The sequence below is a fragment of the Oreochromis niloticus genome, linkage group LG7 (assembly GCF_001858045.2).
Source record: "Oreochromis niloticus isolate F11D_XX linkage group LG7, O_niloticus_UMD_NMBU, whole genome shotgun sequence".
In the NCBI taxonomy this organism is placed as follows: Eukaryota; Metazoa; Chordata; class Actinopteri; order Cichliformes; family Cichlidae; genus Oreochromis; species Oreochromis niloticus.
This window is the reverse complement of record NC_031972.2, coordinates 24,790,009-24,811,135: the sequence shown is the minus strand read 5'-3', so window position 1 is coordinate 24,811,135 and position 21,127 is coordinate 24,790,009. Positions and strand designations below refer to the sequence as shown.

The following is a 21,127-nucleotide window of genomic DNA, read 5'->3' as shown; positions in this document are numbered from 1 at the left end:
ATCTCTGCCACCTCCAGCTCTGCCTCCTACATTTTTATCAGTGCCACTGTCTCCAAACCATACATCATCACAGGTCTTACTACCATCTTGTGTAAACCTTCCCTTTCATTCTTGCTGCTACACTCCTTCTACCACAAATCGCCCCCGAAACTCGTCTCCACCCACTCCACCCTACCCACATTCTCTTCATCACCTCTCTCGTGCACCGTCTGTTGCTTTTGATGGTTGACCTCATCCACACTCACCATCTCTGCTTTTTATATGCATTAAGTAAAATTGTCTGAATTCAATGAAAGTAAACAGAAAATGTACTCTGTATCAAATGGCAGACACATACTGTAAGCAACTAGCTGTTGGAAACTGAGCATTAAACAGTTAGTGTCAGATATTTCCGAAAAGAGCTGGTAGAGACTAAAACCAAAGCCATAAATCCCATGAACGATAGGCTGCTTACAAACAAGGTGACCAATCAAATAAGTTATCTGCCAACACGTTGATAGGGTTCCTTCAGAATCACACCAAAAAAGTAAGATAATTAGACCCCTTGTTCAGAGCTGAGACCCCTTTTTTCCTGCATACATGCTTCGGAGTTCTTAGTGGCTAAATGTTTCACACAACATTGAAAAAAGAGATCTAGATAATTAACATTCCAAATGACAATCTATACTTAACATTTCTACTTAAATCTCACCTCAGTTTCCCTTTAAAATGAACTCAAAAATCAATCTGAGCAGTGAAACATCCATTTATGTTTTGCAGAGGGACACAGGGGATAATGGCCTCACTGGCAGATAGCTTCTTTTTCTCAAGAGAATAGGCCTTGTGACTAAAATGGCAACAGAAAAGCCTACAGTCAATACCAGTCTATCCACCAGAACAGAATAACCTCCTAAAATCTGGATATACACACTTTCAAATTTAGCCTCAGATGCTCTATAATACATATCGATACTTGAATGCATTTTTTTTTATCTCTTTTAAGAAACAAAGCACACCGAGATATAACACATGACTGAATTACAGTAACTGCGAACAGTAAGTTGATACTGCTGTAGAGACTTCATTAACTTTCTTAGAGGGGAACCAGAACATAAAAAAATACAAGTCTAACACAATCAAAAAAATCTAAATATATTAGATAAATTATCATCTGTGAACTCTGCATTCTCAAACAATGAGCTCAAGAGGACGGCTGAGGGTTATCAATAAAAGATTAAAGTATGTGGGCGCCATACCCATATGAGTTAACAGCTCTTATCAAGGCTGCTAAGAGATTCATAATGAGAGCACCAGAGACAAACACAAAAAAAATGTGGTAATAAAGCTTTGCAAATTCATTACAAACTTCATGTTTAAACCCTTTCCCTTGGCTGGAAAGCAAAAGCAAGCTATTTTCTGATCTCTAACACAGCAAATCAAAAATTAATCGCTTCACTGCTAGCTAATTCACTTACATAAGAGCCTGAGCTGAGAAAGGAATTTCAGAAACACAGCAACAGAGGAAATACAGAGTAGAAAACAGTTTGCTATAAGCCTGTGGATTTCAGCTAAAAAGGTCCAGCACACTGACAGGGCATAAAAAATAGCTATAATTATTTTAAAAATGGACTTTGTGTCAGGAGTGGCTTTTTTAAAATATGTATCTGTAAATTTCTCAGACGCCTTGTGAAAATTTTTCCTACAAATCATCTTGAAGTCGCAGTCTTTAGCACACAAAAGCAGTTTTGTGGAGATTTAGCAACCATGGTCAACACTCCAACCAACACAGATGGGATGTAATTCTCTTTCAGTGTTTTTTGGAAACTCGCCACTTAAGTTTTATTCTTGACTCGTGACAGACTGTTTTGCACTTCCTCTTTATATGAACAGTTTTTTCCCTTCCCAGTCTGGATCTTAATCCAGTCTTCACAAATAACTGGCAGTCAATGTGATGCAGATTCTGTCCTGTGACCAGGGCGACTGCCATCGACTGGAGAATGTAGATGCGAGCCTCTGAAGTGTTCCTTCGGCCTCTTCTAAAACATGCTCGCAGTGCATGTTCTACACTTGTTTGTTTGAGACCAACAACAATTTAAGGGGGCAGTTTGAGACCACAGTGTGTCTGTAATTTACAACATGTAACCAAGGAAACAATGGAGCTGTGAGAGGCATCTGTAAGTGGCAATTACACAATTATCAATCACAAGGCTCCTGTGTTCACCGAGTGAGCGAGACAGGGGGAGATATTTATGGATTCAGCTGTGTATCCAACATAGTGGGTAATGCAGCTCTTGGATGGTCACACTGTGGGTAAAACACACACTTAAACAGACAAAAACACACACACACATAGAGGTTTGGATCCAAAAACGTGCTTGAGCACTCACCCAAACACACACACACACTTTCATAACACTAACACATCTGTTTCCCTCACTGGAGCAACGGAGGTCTTGAAGCCAGATGCCACAATGTGTCTGCCAGAGGTGAATCTCTTTCTGTCTGTTCTGCTTTTCACTACAATCATTGCTACCTCGACAGGCTAAATCAATTCATTAAAGCTCGTTTTTACTGTGTAAAACACTGGAAGTTTCCACAGTGGAGAGAGAACTCACATGCTACTTTGGATGCTGCGTAACTGCGTGATTACATTATGTGCTCTGCAGTTATGCTTCATTATATAAAATGTAAATGCAGCTACTCTATATACAATATACTGCATGTAAGAAGAGGAGCTGACAGGAGTTACAGAGTAACAACGGCAACTTCAAGAAACACAAAGAAGAATTTCATGAATCCAAAGCTGTGTGTACGTTTGTTTCAGTAAAGTGGCTGCACCTGTGTCTTCAGTGCATTCCAGCCTGCTAACTCACTAAAAATGTGAGTTGGTGTAGCTACTGAATGTATCCGTGATGAGCTTGCCAGTGTATCAAAGTGCATTTCTTTATTTTACACCAAATTAGTGATAAGCATCAATATCAAAGAACAGTAACAGTGCTCTGTTACCAATCATGTAATGGTACTTTTTTGCATTTATGATTTAATAATTTGACAAGATCCCCAACACCACTGGCTGAAATGCAAATCCAAACCATAGCAGAGCCTCCACCGTGTTCTACCTGGTCCATGCATAACAATGACAGTTTGAACAAAAAAAAATTACTCCATAAGATCTGTTGCCACTGATATTCAGTCCAGCTCTTGTGTAATGTGGCATAACTCAGCCTCTTTTACCCATTTCCCTTCCTGAAGAAAGGTTTCTTTACAGCCACACTTCTATTTAGACTATTTCTGATGAGGCTTTGGCAAACAGTAAATGGATCAACCAGTCAGAGGCATCTCTTAAGTCCTGTGTCAAGTCTTTGCTGAATATTTTCCTTTTTCTTAAAGCATGACTTCAAATACTGTTCGTCTGCTGTACATAGTTTTTAGGCCTTTCACTTCATTTTTTTATCCCACACTTGTTGAAATGATTTCAATTTTATTAAGGACACACTGCACACCGTGTAATGTGACAATGTATTAAAAAAAACTGTCCAAATAAAATGCTGAAGGACCTTCACAAAGCAAGAAAGTTCTTGCTCCTTGGAATAAAACTATCTAAGGAATTAGGGGTAGCTCAAGACTGTATAAAGTACTGCAGATGTAATATCTTTAAGAGACAACCTCAGGAAAGAGAAGCATTGTCCAAATTAAGGATAATTTCAGCCAACACCAGGAAACACACCTAACCACCACCATATCACCTTTCTCAGATGAGGCCATTCACCTCTTTCAGCCAACTGCTAAAAGATGCACAAAGGTATTCTGATGGGACACTGACTCACTTAAGTAATCAATAGAGTTAAAAATATCTCATGGCATGATACATTAGTAATAGAATTATTCTACCTTCCTCTGGTCTGAAGAGCAGACTTTGGGCACCACAGACAGATCATTTTCTGTTTTTAATGCAAAGTCACTCTCAAGGCAAAAGCACAAACATTTACACAATAAATACAGAAACATATTTGCGCTCGCGCATCAACATCAAGGAGTGGCATCGCTCTCTGGATAAATGCACAATACACATGAAAAAGAAGTCTTCAGAGAACCAGAAGCATTGGTTCCCCTGAGTGACAGATGTGATATTTACATAAAGTGTGCTTGCATCAGGACAGGCGCCTGGTAAACGCAGTCTTCCTTAAGACACACTCCCATGACAAAGCCTAAAGAAAGTGGCAGTGTGTGCCTTTAATAAATAGTGATATAGGTGTGAGGGTTTCTGCTGGGTGGTTTTTTTTTTGAGTTCCTTGGTTCAACTATGTTCTTTTGCCTTTTCCATCCACTACTACTATCAGTAATACTACTCAAATACTGGACCCAGTGCACATGTGGCACATGTGGCATTCTTCTCTCAAACTTAATTTAAAATCTCAAAAATTATGACCACAATAATAATGGTCACTGAGTTAAAAAAACAAAACAACATTCCAGTTCAAAAAGAAATCACGTGAAAGCACATAGCACTGCTCTTAACTGCATGTTAATTTATTACTCAGTGCAGTTATACCTATATATATTTATAGAACTTTACAGTCAGCTGTAGTGCTAAACGTCCAGTTCTGTAACTACAACAGAATTAGCAAGATTTTATCATTTTGTGTTATTAGGGTTTAATAAATCCTTTTCATAACAAATTTTGGAGGAAAGAAATTTTCAAACAAACACAACAACATTACAATACTTGGTATTTTTAGCTTTACTGGTGTTCAGTCAAAGCTTGTAAAACTTCTGTGTGTCGCATGTTGTTTTTAACATGTTCTGAACTGCAGATGAAAATACAGAATAAAAAATGGCGAACATTGGGGAACTATAATAACCAGAAAAACTATAACTGTGAAGGAGACTCTGACCCAAACTTGGTGCCACAAAACTATTTTACAAAATAAAATGTACATCATATTTATGTAATCTACAAGTCATCACTTCTAATGATGTCAGAAACTTTAAGAGAGTAGATGATAAGTAAGTCTGATGATTGTGCATTTTAAAAAAAAAAAAAAAGGTCAATGCTTTTTAAAATCAGCTACTTCATTTTCAATGCCTGGGATGGACTAGCTTCCACTCCTCCTGTCTTATGATAGCTTGGATAGACTTCACCCTCCCTGCAACCTTCAACAGGATAAGTGGTTAAGAAAACTGACAAATGGATGGATAATTCATTTTTCTAGTTAAAAGGACAAATATTCTCTGGTTTCACCTTCTCAAGTGTGATGATTCGCTTCCTTTATCTTTCACTTTAAACACTTACTTAAAATCTTCGGCTTGTGGCGTGCCGGTTTGCAAACTGAGCACATCACTGCGGTGTGTTAAGACAATTTTTTTTTCACAATTCTATAAAAGTATGTTTGTTTTATTTCTGTGAATTAGAATAAGCAGACATACTAGGCTGACTACTGGGTGGGTAGGTGGGGATGAGTAATATGACACCCTGTGTTACAATAGTCAGTTTCTAGTTTTTCAGCGAGGGGGCCCCAACCATCAATAATGGATGAAAAGAGAGTGGTGCATACATGCATGCAAGCAAACACACCCTTTTGTCAAAAGTCAAGAGTGGAATTATTGGATATGCAGCTATAAAAGTGTACAACACAGATCTGGATAGTGCACAGAGATGGTTAGAAAGGTTTACTTTTAGGAAGCGTCTACAACCAACTCAAATAAACACTGTACAAATTCAGCAAGCCACAGTATGTCAATGCTACAGATGCTGCTGAGAAAAGACTTCTTGAGTAGTCACTACAAGCCAGTCACAGCCACTTTACCCTGAGAATTCATGGGTCTATAAAGTGGGACAGATGAGAAAGAACTGCAATGAAAATGACACAGTGTGGTATGTAAAACTGGAGCACTCGGAGAGAGAAAAGGAAAGAAAGAGAAAGAAAGAAAGACCCAAGACTTGATAAAGAATGGCAGGGGGAAAAAAAGCTAAACACATAACAGGGTTTAGCTTTGACCATGTGGACTCCATGTGGACATAACAGAGGAAGCTCAGAATCCCACAACAAAGCAGTGCATGCAGAATAGCTTCATAATCCGTTCCTCCTGCATCCAAATTCAGTTTCTGTAAACCGACAGTGAGATCAATGTCAGATAAGCTATTTGGCATGTTTGCCGTGCTTAACCTGACATTTTAGAGAGGTCTTTTTAATTTCCTGTTTTTGCTTTTTAGATGTACTTATGTTTGATTCAAATTGGCTCCTTGACTTTCATAGTAACTGGAACAAGGTATCAGCCCAGTGCAAACATCACACGCCTTCACTGTGACTTTGTTTTCTTGCCATCAGGTTATTTGCACAAGGTTTCTGTTGAAGACTTAAAGATTCCACGCATTACGACAGAAGTGCTGTGAGGGAAATTACCCAGACTTGTCGTTGAGCTATGTACAGGTAAAGCAGGAAAAGCTGGACAGTTGGACTTCTTATATCCGTATATACCAAGTCTTGGATTGGATTGTGCTGCCTGTCAGAAAAAAATAAGACTAACAATGGATTGGAACAGAAATGTAGAAAAGAAAAAATGCTGATGCAGATAAAAGGTTTTTAAAATTTGAACAACTAATAAGAGATTTTTGAAGACGCACTTCACATTTCTAACCTGCTCAGGATAACACTCAGATTTCTCTTACTTGCTGTAATGGGACACTTTTGAAATCATCATGATTACACTTTGAGGTAACAAATTAAAATTGTAAAAACAGCATTTGCCACTATCCGTAGTTATGTGTCCTGTATTCTTGCAGACAAGTGCCGTCTCTCCACCGCTGAAAATCAGCTGTCATGGCCAAATTGGGCTTAAAAATCACCATTTGTACTGTGTGGTGCGCTCCAGGCTGAACAGCACCGAATGAGAGAGGCAGCCGGAGAGAGCAAAATGGTCAGGGGGATGGATAAAGGGATATTGAGTGACATAAAAGAGATTTCACAGAAGGAAAGATGTTACCGAAGGGCATTCAGGGAAGAGATGGAGGAAGGGGAGGGGGATCGCAACATGAAATCTGATCTTCCCCAGGAGCCTACAGTTATCCAGTCCCTCTGCAACTAGCAGCTCAACGAATAACAGACAATAAAGGGAGCTAGAGTGAGAGACAGCATAATGGGATTTCAAACATCTCTTCACATCTGCCGAAAGGTTGTTTTTTGACATTTAACACATGTCTGTTAAACTGGGCAGATCCTTCTCTCAAAACTGACAAAGTCACATTGCAGTCAGTTTCACATATATTTTGCTCTTTGTGCCTAATAAAGTGTCTCTGAAGATGTGGACATTATCCTAAGTCCTGAAGTCCTGAAGTCCTGAAAAATGAAGACACTGTTAATCAGATGCTTTCCAGATGGTATTCTATGATGGATGAAAATCGGACATTACACTTCTGCATTTATAATTCTATATTATTGACAAGATCCCCAACACCGCTGGCTGAAATGAAACTCAAACCATGACAGAGCCTCCACAGGGTTTTACAGATGGTTGTAAAAACTCACTGATTTCCTCTATAGATGCTGATTAACCCAAATTTGACCCCAAAATTTCAAATTTGGATTCATCACTCCATAAGACCTGGTGCCACTGATTTTCAGTCCAGTTCTTATTTAATCTGGGACACCTCAGCCTTTCCTCCCCGTTTCCTGTTACTTAAGAAGGGCTTCTTGATAGCCACACTTCCACTGAGACCATTAATGATGAGGCTTTGTTGAACAGTAGACAAATCAACCGAAAGACCAGAGGCATCTCTCGGGTCTATCCATTTTTGTCCATTTTTTAAGGACACGCTACACATTTGCCAAGATATACCAAGTTTTCAACAAATCACCTTGTTGGGGAAAATGCTATTTTATGTCTGTGAAATTGTGGCTTTGGTATTTTTTTATTACACTCCTCTAAGGAAATAAGAAAAAATTTAGCTTTTTATAACAAAATGCATAAAGATACAAAATAAAATTGGTTCATTGGTTGTTTGCTATGTTTTAAACACAATGCTGGTTCATGCCTTGAGTTAATTTGAGTTAAATGTATTTTTTATGCTGGAATGACTCACAGGTCCGTGTTAAGTGGCTTAGTAAACAAAAATCATTCCTCTGAAAATGGCCAGATTCATGGACTAGACTGAAAATGACAGAAAAAGCAGCCAATGTCCAAAAGGAACCTTTGAAAGAAATGCAGTCAAATCCTTTGCCACTGCCTTTACCCAGACACCTTTTTTAAATAAATCTCTAAAACACAACTTGTCTTCAGTCTGAAAGTAAAAAAAAAAACTGGATGGACTGAAAAATGTGGTTAAGTCATTTCTGCTCGTTCACTCTGGTCTGTAAACATCTGGGTCAGTAGCCCAACTCGAATCAGTTTGATAAGGTGGTATTTTTAGTTTTAATCTCTCCACCTCCTACTTTCACAGAACGTTGGCACCACAAAATAGAGCCTTGCTGATATAATCATCTGATATGCTGCTTAATATACACCAGCATGACATCCTTGTTACAGGACATGATGCTGGTAAAAATGTGTTTGCTTTATTTACAAAGGTTTGTCATAGCTTTTGGAGTTTCCAACACGGTATTCAGTGTTTTGTTTATTTTTTTTTTCTTAGTAACTACATTTTGTTATAATCCTGCTTTGTGCTAGAATTCGCTGACATTCAATTAAGCATTTATATAGGTAATACTAGCCAGTATATCCACACAGGAATATTTTAATCATTAAAAATAAAAAATAAAATGCATACACACACCTACACCTTGCCTGGCCAGTACTTTACAACAGATTGAACAAACTCGTCCTGCTACTTAGGTTAAACACAGTCTTATAGAGCCTAAGGGAAGGTGGGAAAAAAACAAAACAAAACAGACACACTTGTACATGCATACACATACAAGAAACAGAGCGAGCCAGCTGACAGGTTCAAAGTATGCAGAAAGCCCGCAGTGTAACAGGACAAGCAGAGGGAATGGCTGGCTGTAATGAGCTCTTTGTTTAGTTTTATGTGTCATTCCAAGCAAGGGCTGGGGGTTGGGTTTGGATCGATTGTTCCAATTTGGAATCATTTCAGACTGACAAAAACACCTGGACTGACTTGTATGTTCAAGCATTTCTATCGAAGGACAATGTGGAACTCTTGAGAAAGTAGGATACTGGATTTTATTCAGCACAATTTACCAGTACACTGCCTATAGCCTACTGGTATAGTCCATAGTCCCTGCTCATAGTCTACTTCTTTATGTCATTGAAGATAACCAATATTGCTCAAACACTGTACACGAACTGCTACTGTGAAAGAAGAAACAGCACTCTATGAGTGAGCTTTGTACAGAGCACAGAGCAGTCAGCCTTATCTACTAAAAGCCATCCTGGATGAGCTCATTCTGTCAATTTTAGCAGTATGCATCTGCCTCAGCTATAAGATGGTATATAGATGGAAAATGGCTTCAAGTAGATACAAATTAGAAGCAGCACTTTATATGGTGCTCAGATGAAGTGAATGAGGCAGGCAAGGAGAAGGCAAATGGGAAAAGGCTGGGGGTGATGAGATAAAGAGGATGAATAAAGTGCAGGAGAAGACCTTTAGGGAAATAGGCGCATGATGTCATCTGTTGCTCATTTTCTTTTTTCAGGTTATTCTTACATGTTGTGAATGTCAATGAGGCTCAAAGCCTGTTTTGTCAGATTTCAGCTTGGAATGCCTAAAGAGTTTCCTCTCCCCGTTTCACCCTTTAAGATTCACAAATTCCAAATTTTCATGAATTTTTAGACTTTTCTGCACCTTCTCTGTTTCTTTTGTTGAATCCGAGGTAACATCAAGAACCAACCACATGCAATAGTTCACTCTGAAAACAACATGTCCTTCACTTTTTTCTTTTCGCAATATTAGACAAAAGACAGCATGATATTGAGGGCATTCAGGGAGCCGAGGACAGGGGATATGACATCCTATTTAGAGCTTAACCCTTAACCCTCTTTAGTTCTGATGGAGGACTGTAGTTAATGCTATAAAGGTAAATAAAGCCATTTTCTAAAGAATTATAAGCCTTTAAAGGTATAGCTGCAGGAGGTGGTAGGAGTGCATCTTACACTGGTAGACTGAAGAAAAAAAAAACAACACATACACAGTGCATGTATGGAAACATAGCTGGAGGAAAAGTCAGATGCAGGTGCACGGGAAGAGTTTTTTTCTGCTTTGTAACAAGAACGCCTGCTGCTAACAGCTGGCACTGATTGTGTTGTTTTACAGAGATTTCGTCAGGTAAACCCCTATTCAACAATTACACACAGAGGCCTCACTGCGAGGGGGGTCCTGACTTTGATGTCTCTCTGCTTTTCCCCTTGCTTGGTGGAAAACCAGGAAGAATAAAGACAGAGAAGTGAAGTGCCACTAAAGGGTTCCAAGCAAAGGAAACCAGAAGCAGATGTTTTAATGAAGCATTGCTGGAAAGAACAAAACAAAGAGAGTATAAGAAATGGCAAAGAAGGGAAAATAGTCATATAAATGTATTAAATCTGTAACCACTGTAGTTCAGGGGTAACCGATCTAAAAATCTTGGGCTAAAGCCCACCAATAACACACGATTCACTGTGGAACTTTTCGGTATGACTTTTAAACGTGAATACATGTCAATCCTAAGTGTGGCATATCAGATATGATGCATTTGTGCTGTAATGCTTTAATATGAGCTGTGTTAAGTGAGGAAAAGTAATGTTATTAGGCAGTTTTTAATACCCTGACTGAAGAGTGGCGATTAAGGCTTACAGATTTCAATCACTAGAGAGGTTTCTGTTGCTCTTTAAGCAATACTGTTTAGTTTCCAGTTATTACATGTGTGTGAAAATGCATCACAGCACTATAGGCTTATCTGCCTCACATTGTTAATAAAGCAGCTCTCACTGAGATCAAAATGTGGCTTTATATTGGTCACGGTGTCTCCTGGAAGTAGACACGGTGTATGAGGCCTCATTCACACAGGCCTAAAGTCCTGTCAGCGACCATCTGGCAGCCACCGGTTAAAAGAGAAAAAAGTGTATTCTCTGACCGGTTATGAGTGGTTGTTGGAGGAAGTTAGCAGGCAATCGTGTGAAACTGGTTACAAAGAGGTTTACGGTGCCACGCCGAAATATTTTCACCTGACAAGAGACAGCAAGCTAGACCCTCTACTTAGTTTACATAAGCTTTCTCTCAGGAAATCATATGTATTAAGATACTATGTCACTGTAAATTTGTGTTTGCGTTTCCATGTCTTACAAACACGATGGTCACCGTTTCACTTCACGTTTTTAGTTATTTAGCAGTTTTTTATTCTGTAAACTGAGATACTGAAGTATATAGTGAGCTCTGTGACTAGTAACACAACCGTGACATAAATAGGTGGCATGCTCCTTTATGTCTAGACAAAAGTAAATGAGTGTAAACAAATCAGTACGGAGCCTTGTGGTCTCAGCCACCTTAACCTGGCCCCTTAGAGACCTGGCTGTGATTAATAACCCATGCAGCTAACCGAAAATATGCAGAACACCAGCAAACACACAATAGCATGCACTTATACTGCAAGTACAAAGCTCTGTGGTAAGTGGTGAGCTGTGCACGCTAACTAGTACAGTTTCCATGCAGTGTGGCCAATCCAAATTATAATCTGAGTGACTGGGACAGCACGGGCCATGTTAGGGGAAGCCAAGATGGCCACTGTTCAAAAGTAAGGGGAGTTTAAAAAAAACAATAAGGGGGGGGGGGGGGGGGGTCAAGTCACCAAAGTTTATGACAGGGATTTTCCAAGTGCTGTCAGCGGCCGAGAAAAGATTGCGGCTAGATGCTTGACATAGGAAATACACAAGCAAATACAAAAAGAAGAATTAAGTGAAGCAGGGAAAAGTAATTACCCTGTGGAGGGATATGAGTGTGTGCTGTTTATGTGTGTTTGCCTTTGCATGTCTGTCTGCAGTTTTCAGTTATGATTATCCAATCTGCTTCCCTTCACCCTAAGGTTGATTTGAATGTCCAAAACTGCCCCCAAGCCTGCAAAACATGGACAGCGGACACACACACACGAGTGCACACGGACACACACAACCTCAAACAACAACACACACAAGAGGCTCCCGGCTCACAAACCCAGCCAGGCAGTTTGACTTTCTTTGGGGAGATGCTGGACTTGCTCCACCCTGCTGCCCAGTGCCAACCAAGCAATTCTAGGCCAGCCTCTGTGCCAGACTGGACTCTTACATCAGAAACACAGCAATGCAACATCATCACTGAACACTACAAGGAAACTCTACATCTGTCCGCATTATATATTTGAATGCATCTGAATCAATTAGCGGTGATCTGTGGCATGCATGCAGTGGTTTGGGAACATATTTTGGTAAGAATTTGTGGTGTAAAGTTATTTTGTATACAGAATATTGTTTGGATCTGGTGTTTTTTTAATGTAATCACTTAAAAGCTGTAATTTATATTGGTTAAGATGTTACTGGAAGCTTTTATTTCTGTAAGCACCTCATAACAAAAAAAGGGATACATTTTTATGTCCACTGTGGCACAAATAAAATATAAAAATACATAATTTGTGATATGAAAGTTGTTTCAACAATCTACAGACCTACATATCTTTGGGTAGTTATGCGCATCAGTAAATACTTATTATTTGGCTTTTGGGGGGGTTTCTAGCAAAGAAGATTTCTTCTTCCAAAACTGATCTTGCCAAGGGAACAAAGGGTCAGTTTTATCCCTGCATAATTGGTCTGAGCAGGCTGCACCAGGCCAATGAAAGGCTGAGTTGAGCACCCAGCTGGCAAGAAAGGCAGATTGGCTTCCCCTCCCTCAGCTTCCAACCTCTTCTCCTTATCCTCTCATACTTCTTTCCACTACTCCTTCAACCACTCAAGGCCCAACTGCAAGCCTGCAGCCTGCTTTCACTCCCCAGTTCACTCAACTACACATGCTAAATACATCTTTTTTATAGTCACTGCCAACCCCGTGTGAAAAAGGGGGTCATTGTGCTACACAAGGATACTATAAAACATTCCTTTCCATTTTCTGTCCCCCTTCTGTACATGTGTGAAATACATGCTGAATCATATGATGCAAAACATACAGCCTCTCTCAGATCCTCTCTGGCTTCCCTCTCACAATGCTCACTCCACTGATCACTAGTTTGTTACAGTATTTAAAGATGCTGAGCAATATTCGAGACAGCCAAACAAGCAACACACTTAACTCTGATTTCATGGGGAGGATCTTGTGTGTATGCATTTCACATTATGGTGTTTCAGGTGATAAATATATTAGAAATATATCCAGAGATGCACGCAGACAGACACTGATGGCATAATCAGATTTTTTGCCCTCAGGAATGGTTTTTCTATATGACTGTTTTTTTGTCTTCTCCTAAACATGTTTTAATACGTATTTGCAATGACAAAACTTTTGCTATTACAGAGGTGCTCCAACTTGCTAATACTCAGTTAATCAAGTGCATTTGATTAGCAGCATCTTGTTGTTAGTTACCCTCTTAATTCCTTCGGATTCCAAAGGGTGCGCTTAGTTTTTCACAGGACTGCACAGAGTCATAGGAAAACTTCTTTCACATGACTGTATATCTTCCACAGGTTTCTTAATACTACTGGTTGCCTGTGTAAAAATCAGCACCACGTGTATCATAATGTAGATTTTAAAAAAGGTATTAACCTATTCATTTCTTTAATAGAGAGTTTAAGAAATGCAATTACTTTAAAATGGTTAGTTTTAGTGATAATCCCTGCACGTAAAGCATGCAGTACTTATAAATAGGACAGATACAGTGGGTGAAGCTTTCTCAGGTTTGTCCTTTGCTATCCCTGTCATCAGAGACACAAATCCTCAGGTTCTGCTTCAAACCTCACTTGGTATCACACTATGAGGGAAGCACCTTCTGGCATGACCAATCAGAGAAGCTCCACTATCTGTCTAAGACAGACCAATCCTTCAAGAATACAGGGGTTCCCCGAACACATGGATCTCTTGACCCAACATCAGGCATTCTCACTTTCTTCCCAGTTACGATCACTAGAGTTCGTCAGCGGTTCTGAACCAGGATTATCTATTCAACTGTTTGCAGACGCAGCCACTAAGGTAGTTCCTGAATGTGGCTTGTTGTGGGTTCAGGAATCGTTTTTATTACGTTGTAATTATATTTTTGTTACTGGAAAGATTTTTCTGGTAACAGGTTGTTGTGTTGTTGCATTCCTGCACCTTATCAAGTTAGCATGATAACTGAGCTTGTGTTTATATAGCTATTTGCTGGCTGTCAAAGTTGAGCATTAGTAGTTATGGCAACCACTGGATCTGTCCAGGGAACACTGGTGGCAGCAAGGTAAGGGACATCATAACCTGGACTTGCCAAAATGTTTGTGGGTTGATGAACTCTGTGAAAACCCCCCATCCCCTTTGTATCGCATGTATGGGTGTCAAACATGCACAAGCGTTGCTGGCAAACATCAGCCTCTGCAAACAATGCTATACAATGCCAGGCAGAATCCCTGAGCAGCATTTGCAAGTGTTGGTGATCTCAAAGATTGAACCCCCCTATTTTGACACCAAGGCAAAACCCAGCAATAAACCCATCTCAGCTAGCACTTGCATGGGCAAATGTAAGAAAATCATTCAGACTGCCTGGTATAGAGCAAGGGGCAGTTTTAAAGTGGTGATGGGGGACTCCATGTTCTTGAAATGATTTATCTCAGACAGACATGGTGGTAGTGGCGCTTCCGTGACTGGTCATGCCAGAAGGCGCTTCCCCCAGTGTTATATCTCACCCAGTTTTCAGAGAACCTGGGTTACGCTAGAAACAAAACATTTCGTCAGATTTTCCTTCAGATTAATTCATGGAAACAAAGTATGAAGACACTAACCATTTTTTGGGCAGCACAAGAATCATTACACTTTCTTCAATGAACTGACCTCTAAAAACTTTGAGTGGGTGAGATGTGTGGGTGGGGCTGGGCTGGGGAGCAAAACCAGAGTAGGGGCACTTTCCTGCTACCGCTAAAAAATGTGAGTTTTATAAGTTAATCCCCATCAGTAGGTTTACCATACATAAACCAAACGACCTCCAAGAGTCCCCATATTTTAGTTTAGCTTTTTTTTCATTTTTACTGTATTAAATTAGATTTTCTGTAATCGCTGTAAAAGCAAATTAGAAAACTCAAAGTCAAAATGTAAAAGAAATGTGTCAGTCTAACTCAGGATGAACGGTTAAATGTTCGAGGATACACTGCTGAGCTCATATTTGTTCAATTAAGTTCAAAAATGAAAAGTTGGCAGGCGAAGGTTTTACCTGCAAAAATGGTGTGCTGTTTTTTCGTTTTTGTTGTTGTTGGGGTGGAGGGGTGGGGGGTGGTAACCTGCCAAGGTTCCCTGCTTTTGCCATTATCTTTCACTCAGTCATATCTTCAAAAGATCTGGTTGTTATATTTGTGAGAAGAGAAGAGAAGAGAAGAGAAGAGAAGAGAAGAGAAGAGAAGAGAAGAGAAGAGAAGAGAAGAGAAGAATGACCTGGCCAGTCGGCATTATCTCACAATACAACAATGGATCAAATAGTGGACGTTTACACCTACTGCTAAAAGCACTCCAACTTTAAGGTATAAGAGTGGGCATCAAGCATGTCTGTCTTTGTGTGCGAGCCTGAGTGTGTGTTTCTGTTACACAACGGGAGAGTTCTTCCCATCTGTGTCTCTTTCCAGCCCCCGCATCCCTGACCAATGAAGCGAGAAACGACAGCTCTGCCTTGCACTCTGCCTCCCTCAGTCTTCCTCACAACACCGTCCACGCTCTTCATTATAATCAGCCGCCCACTAAAAACACACACACTTCCTTTACTATCCCTTTATCTGCCTGTCAAAAAAAACAAAAACAAAACATACACACTAAGGGCCCAAACATGATGCAACATTCACTGTTATCATCATCATTGTTGTCAACATCATATGTATCTGCCCTCAGCTTAAACCCCAACTAGAAAACAAGGCATCCCCGCAGGGTGTCTAACCATAATTTTTTATCTTTTGCTCAAATTCCAGATTATCCCACTAAATGTATCACCCCCATCCTGCATTTCCATCCCTGCTTTTCCGGCTCGCCTAATTTCCCACAGGGCTCATTGTTGTGGAAAAGATGCTAAAACAAAGAGGGCAGACAGTGGAGTGATAATCCTAAACATAGCAGCTGGAGATAAGATAGCCATTTGCTGTGGACTAGCTATCTGGGTTTTCCTGCTAAATGAAAACAATCTTAATTGTTAGAGCCAATAGCTTAGCATTGCTCTAAACTGTTACTTGCTATTAAAAAAAAAACAAACGTATTTTCCTTTCACTGCAAGTATTTCTGGAGTGGTTGTCCAAACAGGATGCAATCACGCACCTTGACGATCGCATCCGGCCTGGAAAAGCATTTTAGCTGATCCCACCAGGGCCACTGTGTCAGTGGTTCAATTCAAATAAATGAATTATAGATGCAAAGAGGCCTGTTCAACATTCAGGATATTAAAACAAATAGCTGTACTGGTATACACACAATAATGCTTTCGAGAATGAAGGTAGACAGAAATGTTACTTAGATTAGCTACATTTTTGCGTACTTGTACAGCTGTCAACACTGTTCCTAAACTTTCCTTGCTTTCACACTTTCTCTTTAACTTTCACTTCTTCCAATCCCACTCTATAATACTGCCTGTGTTTCTTTCCCTTTTTACCATTTATCAGACTACCTCCTCCCGACTTTCCAGTTCATCCTGGCACTGGAGCACGTGTGTGATGCCAGCATCCTGCTGCCTGTCTGGTCAAGCAGGATGCCAGTCCCAAATCTGTTACAAGTGAGTGCTAAAACACTCCTCACTTCCACTGCAGAAAACCAGTGAGACAACACTCCAAAATGTGCGGAACTGCAGCTAACCACACCTTGGTAAACAACAATCTATATCTGAAAAATATACATATATATCAAATATTTGAACTACCCAAGCAGTGTTTGGCTTTTCCTTCTTGTGACCTGGCCCAGCCTCTGAAATGGAAACTTTACTGCGCAATTACAGTAAACTGTGCCCTCCTAATGTGCTTTTCCTCAAAGCAACACACTTCACTCCTGCTGGGCTTCAGCATGACAGCTCAGTAAGCCAGTACCCATGATTTCAGCTCCAGGCTGCACATCTATCTGCTAGCTGTTTTCTATTACAGGTGCCATAGCTGGAAGGCTGCAATTTAGCTGTTAGGTATACGGTAGATAATTGTAGATAATTGTTTGGAAAGATAAGACTGGATTTCTTTTGTTCTGCCAGTGAAGAGTTTCAGGCTGTGGTTCAGGGACAGTTTTCGAAATTCTGAAAGAAAGAAAGACAGGCAGGAAGACAGACAGTTGTTCGAATTCCATACTAACAGCCGCAAGAGTCATCTGAGAAAGGCTAGACCTGCTGTTTCAACGCAGACTGACCACATTTATTGTTCACCCACCCGACACACATTCCAGGAATAAGCAGAGGTGGATCTTTCATCTTTCTCCCACGCAAGGCCGTCCAGAGGATACACAGTCCAGAGTGTTTGCGCGCACGTACAAAATTGTGCTAACAGTATCTCTCACAAAAACGTTTGGCTGCTTTGTGGCATGAAGAGGAAATACAAATTACATGAAGAAGGGTCTAAAAACGCAAAAGAAAAACACACCAACATAATTCCAGCATGACTAAATAATACTCATTCACTCAAGCTTTCATTCTTTTTCCCCCTCCCTCCTCACAGAAAAATGTCTTAAAATGTCCTTCGCCCTCCAGCCCACCTGACCTCCAACAAAACATAGATTACAGACAGCAGCCACCACTCACCTATGTGATCTCCATGGAAACTGTTGTCATGGGATGCTCTACAGTGAGGCATGAGGTCATGATGGGCAGCAGGTGGCCAGATTTGACCAGTCTTGCGAACACTCACAATAGTAGCCTCAGACATGACCACATGGCCTCCCTGCTGCCGGTGGTGACGCTTCTGGGACTGCGGCGTCGGAGGGCTGCTGCTGTCGAAGGAGTGCTGAGAGTTCTGGGAGTTCTGGGAGGGTGAACGGCTCTTCTCTCTAAAGGGACGGCGGAAAGCAGTGGTAGGGCTGGGGGAGACGTGGCTGGACTGACCTGAGGAGAAGTCCTCCTCGCTGGATGTCAGGTTCTCATTGGAGCTGCAGTCTGGTGTATAACCGCCACCTCCACCGACATCCTCAAAGCTACCTGGGGAATAGGAGCGACGAGGCCAGGTCAGAAGGTGATCATCACATCCACCATGTTCTCTCATTGTGACTCCACTGCTGCTACTTCCACCACCCCCTCGTCCGTCTCCACTGCCACCTTCACCCATCATCACCCCACCAACATAGACGCTGGAGTAGGCTTGGAACTCAGAGGGCTGCCAAGGAGGGGGAGGTGGTTTTCCCCCATTGGCCCTTCCTGAATGCCGTTGATTGGGTTCCCCATCTTCATATTCTGCATCATAACCACAGGTGCTTTCAGTGGACCTTCCTCGATAGACCGGCCTGGCACGGAGCTCCCCTGCCACCGTAGCCAGATTACCTGGTAGGGAGTGAAGAGATCTCTTTCGCTCCATCTGCATGGCCTGGCTGCCTAGTGAGCTGATCTTGTCAGAGACGTCACGGTCATTGACCCTGACCAAACCCCTGTCATGGTGGAACTCCATGTTGGTATATAGCGGTGGTGGTGGCAGCGGCTGCTTCTCCTGGCCCTTAGCTACATCACCTGCTGAGTGCGAGTTCGCCCGTTTGATCCTCTCAAAGTTGGATCTAAGAGCTGCCACACCAAGTCCCATTCCAAGCTTGTCCTTGGGGTCAGTGGGAAGGTCCTTGTCTGGGGGTGGAAGGGTGGGCCTGCGGGGTGACACAGTAACACCACCTCTCTGCTTTGATGGCGACAGGCCATCGAGGTTATCGCAGGAAGTTGACTCTGCTTGCTGAGGTACATCAAAGGCTGACTCCAGGCCATCACCGTGGGAGGCTGACTTCCTGGCAGGTGGAGGTCTGGGTTTTGACCTGCCAGATCCATCTCCTAGAGGCTGAAAACGGCTCCTATCCCCACTACCACCACCACCATATCCTCCACCACCTCCTCCTATGCCAACTACACCAGTCTCCTGCATGTGTGGCTGCTGGGATTGGATTTCAGCACCCTGTGTGGCTGCAGGGTCCATCCCCTCATTCAAAGGTGTCTTTCTGAAGCCCCACCGCTGTTTGTCATAGCTCTTTCTCTCTTTGGCCAGGAGGGTCTGGAGGTAGATCATGCGGAAGCGCTCCTTGTTCACCTCCTGCTCCAGGCGTCTAATGGATGCTTTGCACTTTTCCAGCTCCTGCTCGATGCCCCCGACAGACCGCAGCTCCATCTTGGGGGGCTCTGACTCTGGGAACTGCGCCTTCCACGCTTCAATGAATCCCACCGGTTCCACCATATTATGTGGGGGGTTTTTAGGGGGGGTTTTTTTGTGACCGGCTCTGGTTCACAAACAGAGGGCGGGGGGGTGATGTCAAGTGTGCACTGTTTTAACCTCCTTTGTTTTTATTCCGATCACCACAGATTCCTTATCGACAACAATGGCCACTTCCAGTAGCAGTGACAATGGTTAAAGGTAACCCGTTCAAAAGCACACAGTCTAATTGCACACACTTGTCTTAGGTTGCGCAGTCGCAACAATAAATCCCATTCTGAACAAGAGAAACCGGCTGTTCAGTTACAGAAAAACTAGGGAATGTGCGAGATATAGAGATGAATAAAAATCTATAATAGAGTTCATAATTCTTGTGCATTATTCCAGAAAAGGCCACTTTTGAATCGTTTTTTCTCCCCTAAATCAGCGTCGAAACAATGACAGTATGTCTTCGCAGGGTGACACTGGTGGTCTGTTTCCCACGGAGAAAAAAAAAGAAAGAAAGAAAGTGTTTTAATCCTGCTTGGTTTACTCACTTGCTGTCTGTGTTTACCATCCCAGGTTTGTGCGCGGTTCATTCACTCTTGCCCATTCATATGGCTGTAATCCCAGGTGCTGCTGCTGGTCCTGACCAAGCGCCTTTGTACCATCAGCGCTGAAGGAGAATGGATAAAAAGCGCAAAATGCAAGCCACGACAACATCTGTTTAACAGGAGAAGGGATCAAGCGGTGGATCCGGTATTAATTATGTTGCTCGTTTCGTTATCCCATTTTTCCACAGCACCTATGTGGTATTTTTTTTATCAGTTCCCTTCCAGATTTATCCCGTTTCTTCGGCCGTGAAAGTGCCGCTGTGTGCGCTACCATCTCAGGCCAGCAGCACTGGAGGGCTGCGAGAATGGGAGGGACCAGAGCCACAGTGAGTCTGCTGGTTAAAGAGACAGAGCTGGGGTACACATATTTGGTTTTCAGTGAGGTTTAATTTTCTTTTAAATGAAATGTATCCGTCTAAGCAAGTTCAAATACATGCTACCGTAAATTACTGGCTCTTGATGGGATATGTATGAACTCATATCCCATCAAATACATCAGGAAACACGGGGTACCACTACTGCCAGTGTTCCCGCTGCTGTATACACTTTTATTAAGAGCAGCTAATATAGATTAAGAATTATTACAGCTTCTGGGTTCATTTTAATTTTACCTGTGTAGCAGGTGCCACTGATCGTGTGCGTGTGCTGTTATCTATGACCTAACACTGCCACCCAGTGGAGTAACGTTATACATACGGCGAACGTGTAATGTAATTCCGTAGCTGACTTTTTGTTAACCACAAAGTTCAGGTCAGCTCAATTTAATTTATAGGTCCACAAATCACAACAGTAGTGGCCTCAGACCCTGCAGTAATACAGAGACCCCCTATGAGCAAGCACTTAAAGTGGGAAGGAAAAACGCTTTTTAACTCCTTTTAACAGGAAGAAACTCCCGTAGTGCATAAACACAGAGTGAAAAATGTGAGCTCAGGAGGTAGAGCAGATCATCATCTAATTTGAAGGTTGGTGTTTGGATACCTGGTCTGAATGCCAAATATGATTGGGCAACATGCTAACCCAATGTTGCTTTCAAGTGCATCAATCAGAGTGTGAATGTGCGTGAATGTTAGAACTCAAGCACAGAAAAA

General features: G+C 41.6%; 1 protein-coding gene across 1 annotated transcript in view; it reads right to left on the bottom strand.

Moving 5' to 3' along the window:
• bcr (BCR activator of RhoGEF and GTPase) overlaps positions 1-20,349 on the bottom strand; it is a 92,380-nt gene extending 72,031 nt beyond the window's left edge. Inside the window, exon 1 of the mRNA XM_019361150.2 lies at positions 17,853-20,349. Within this exon, the coding sequence (XP_019216695.1) occupies positions 17,853-19,470 (1,618 nt within the window). The 5' untranslated portion in view covers positions 19,471-20,349. The remainder of the gene's footprint in view (positions 1-17,852) is intronic.
• Between the last annotated feature and the right edge of the window lie 778 nt (positions 20,350-21,127).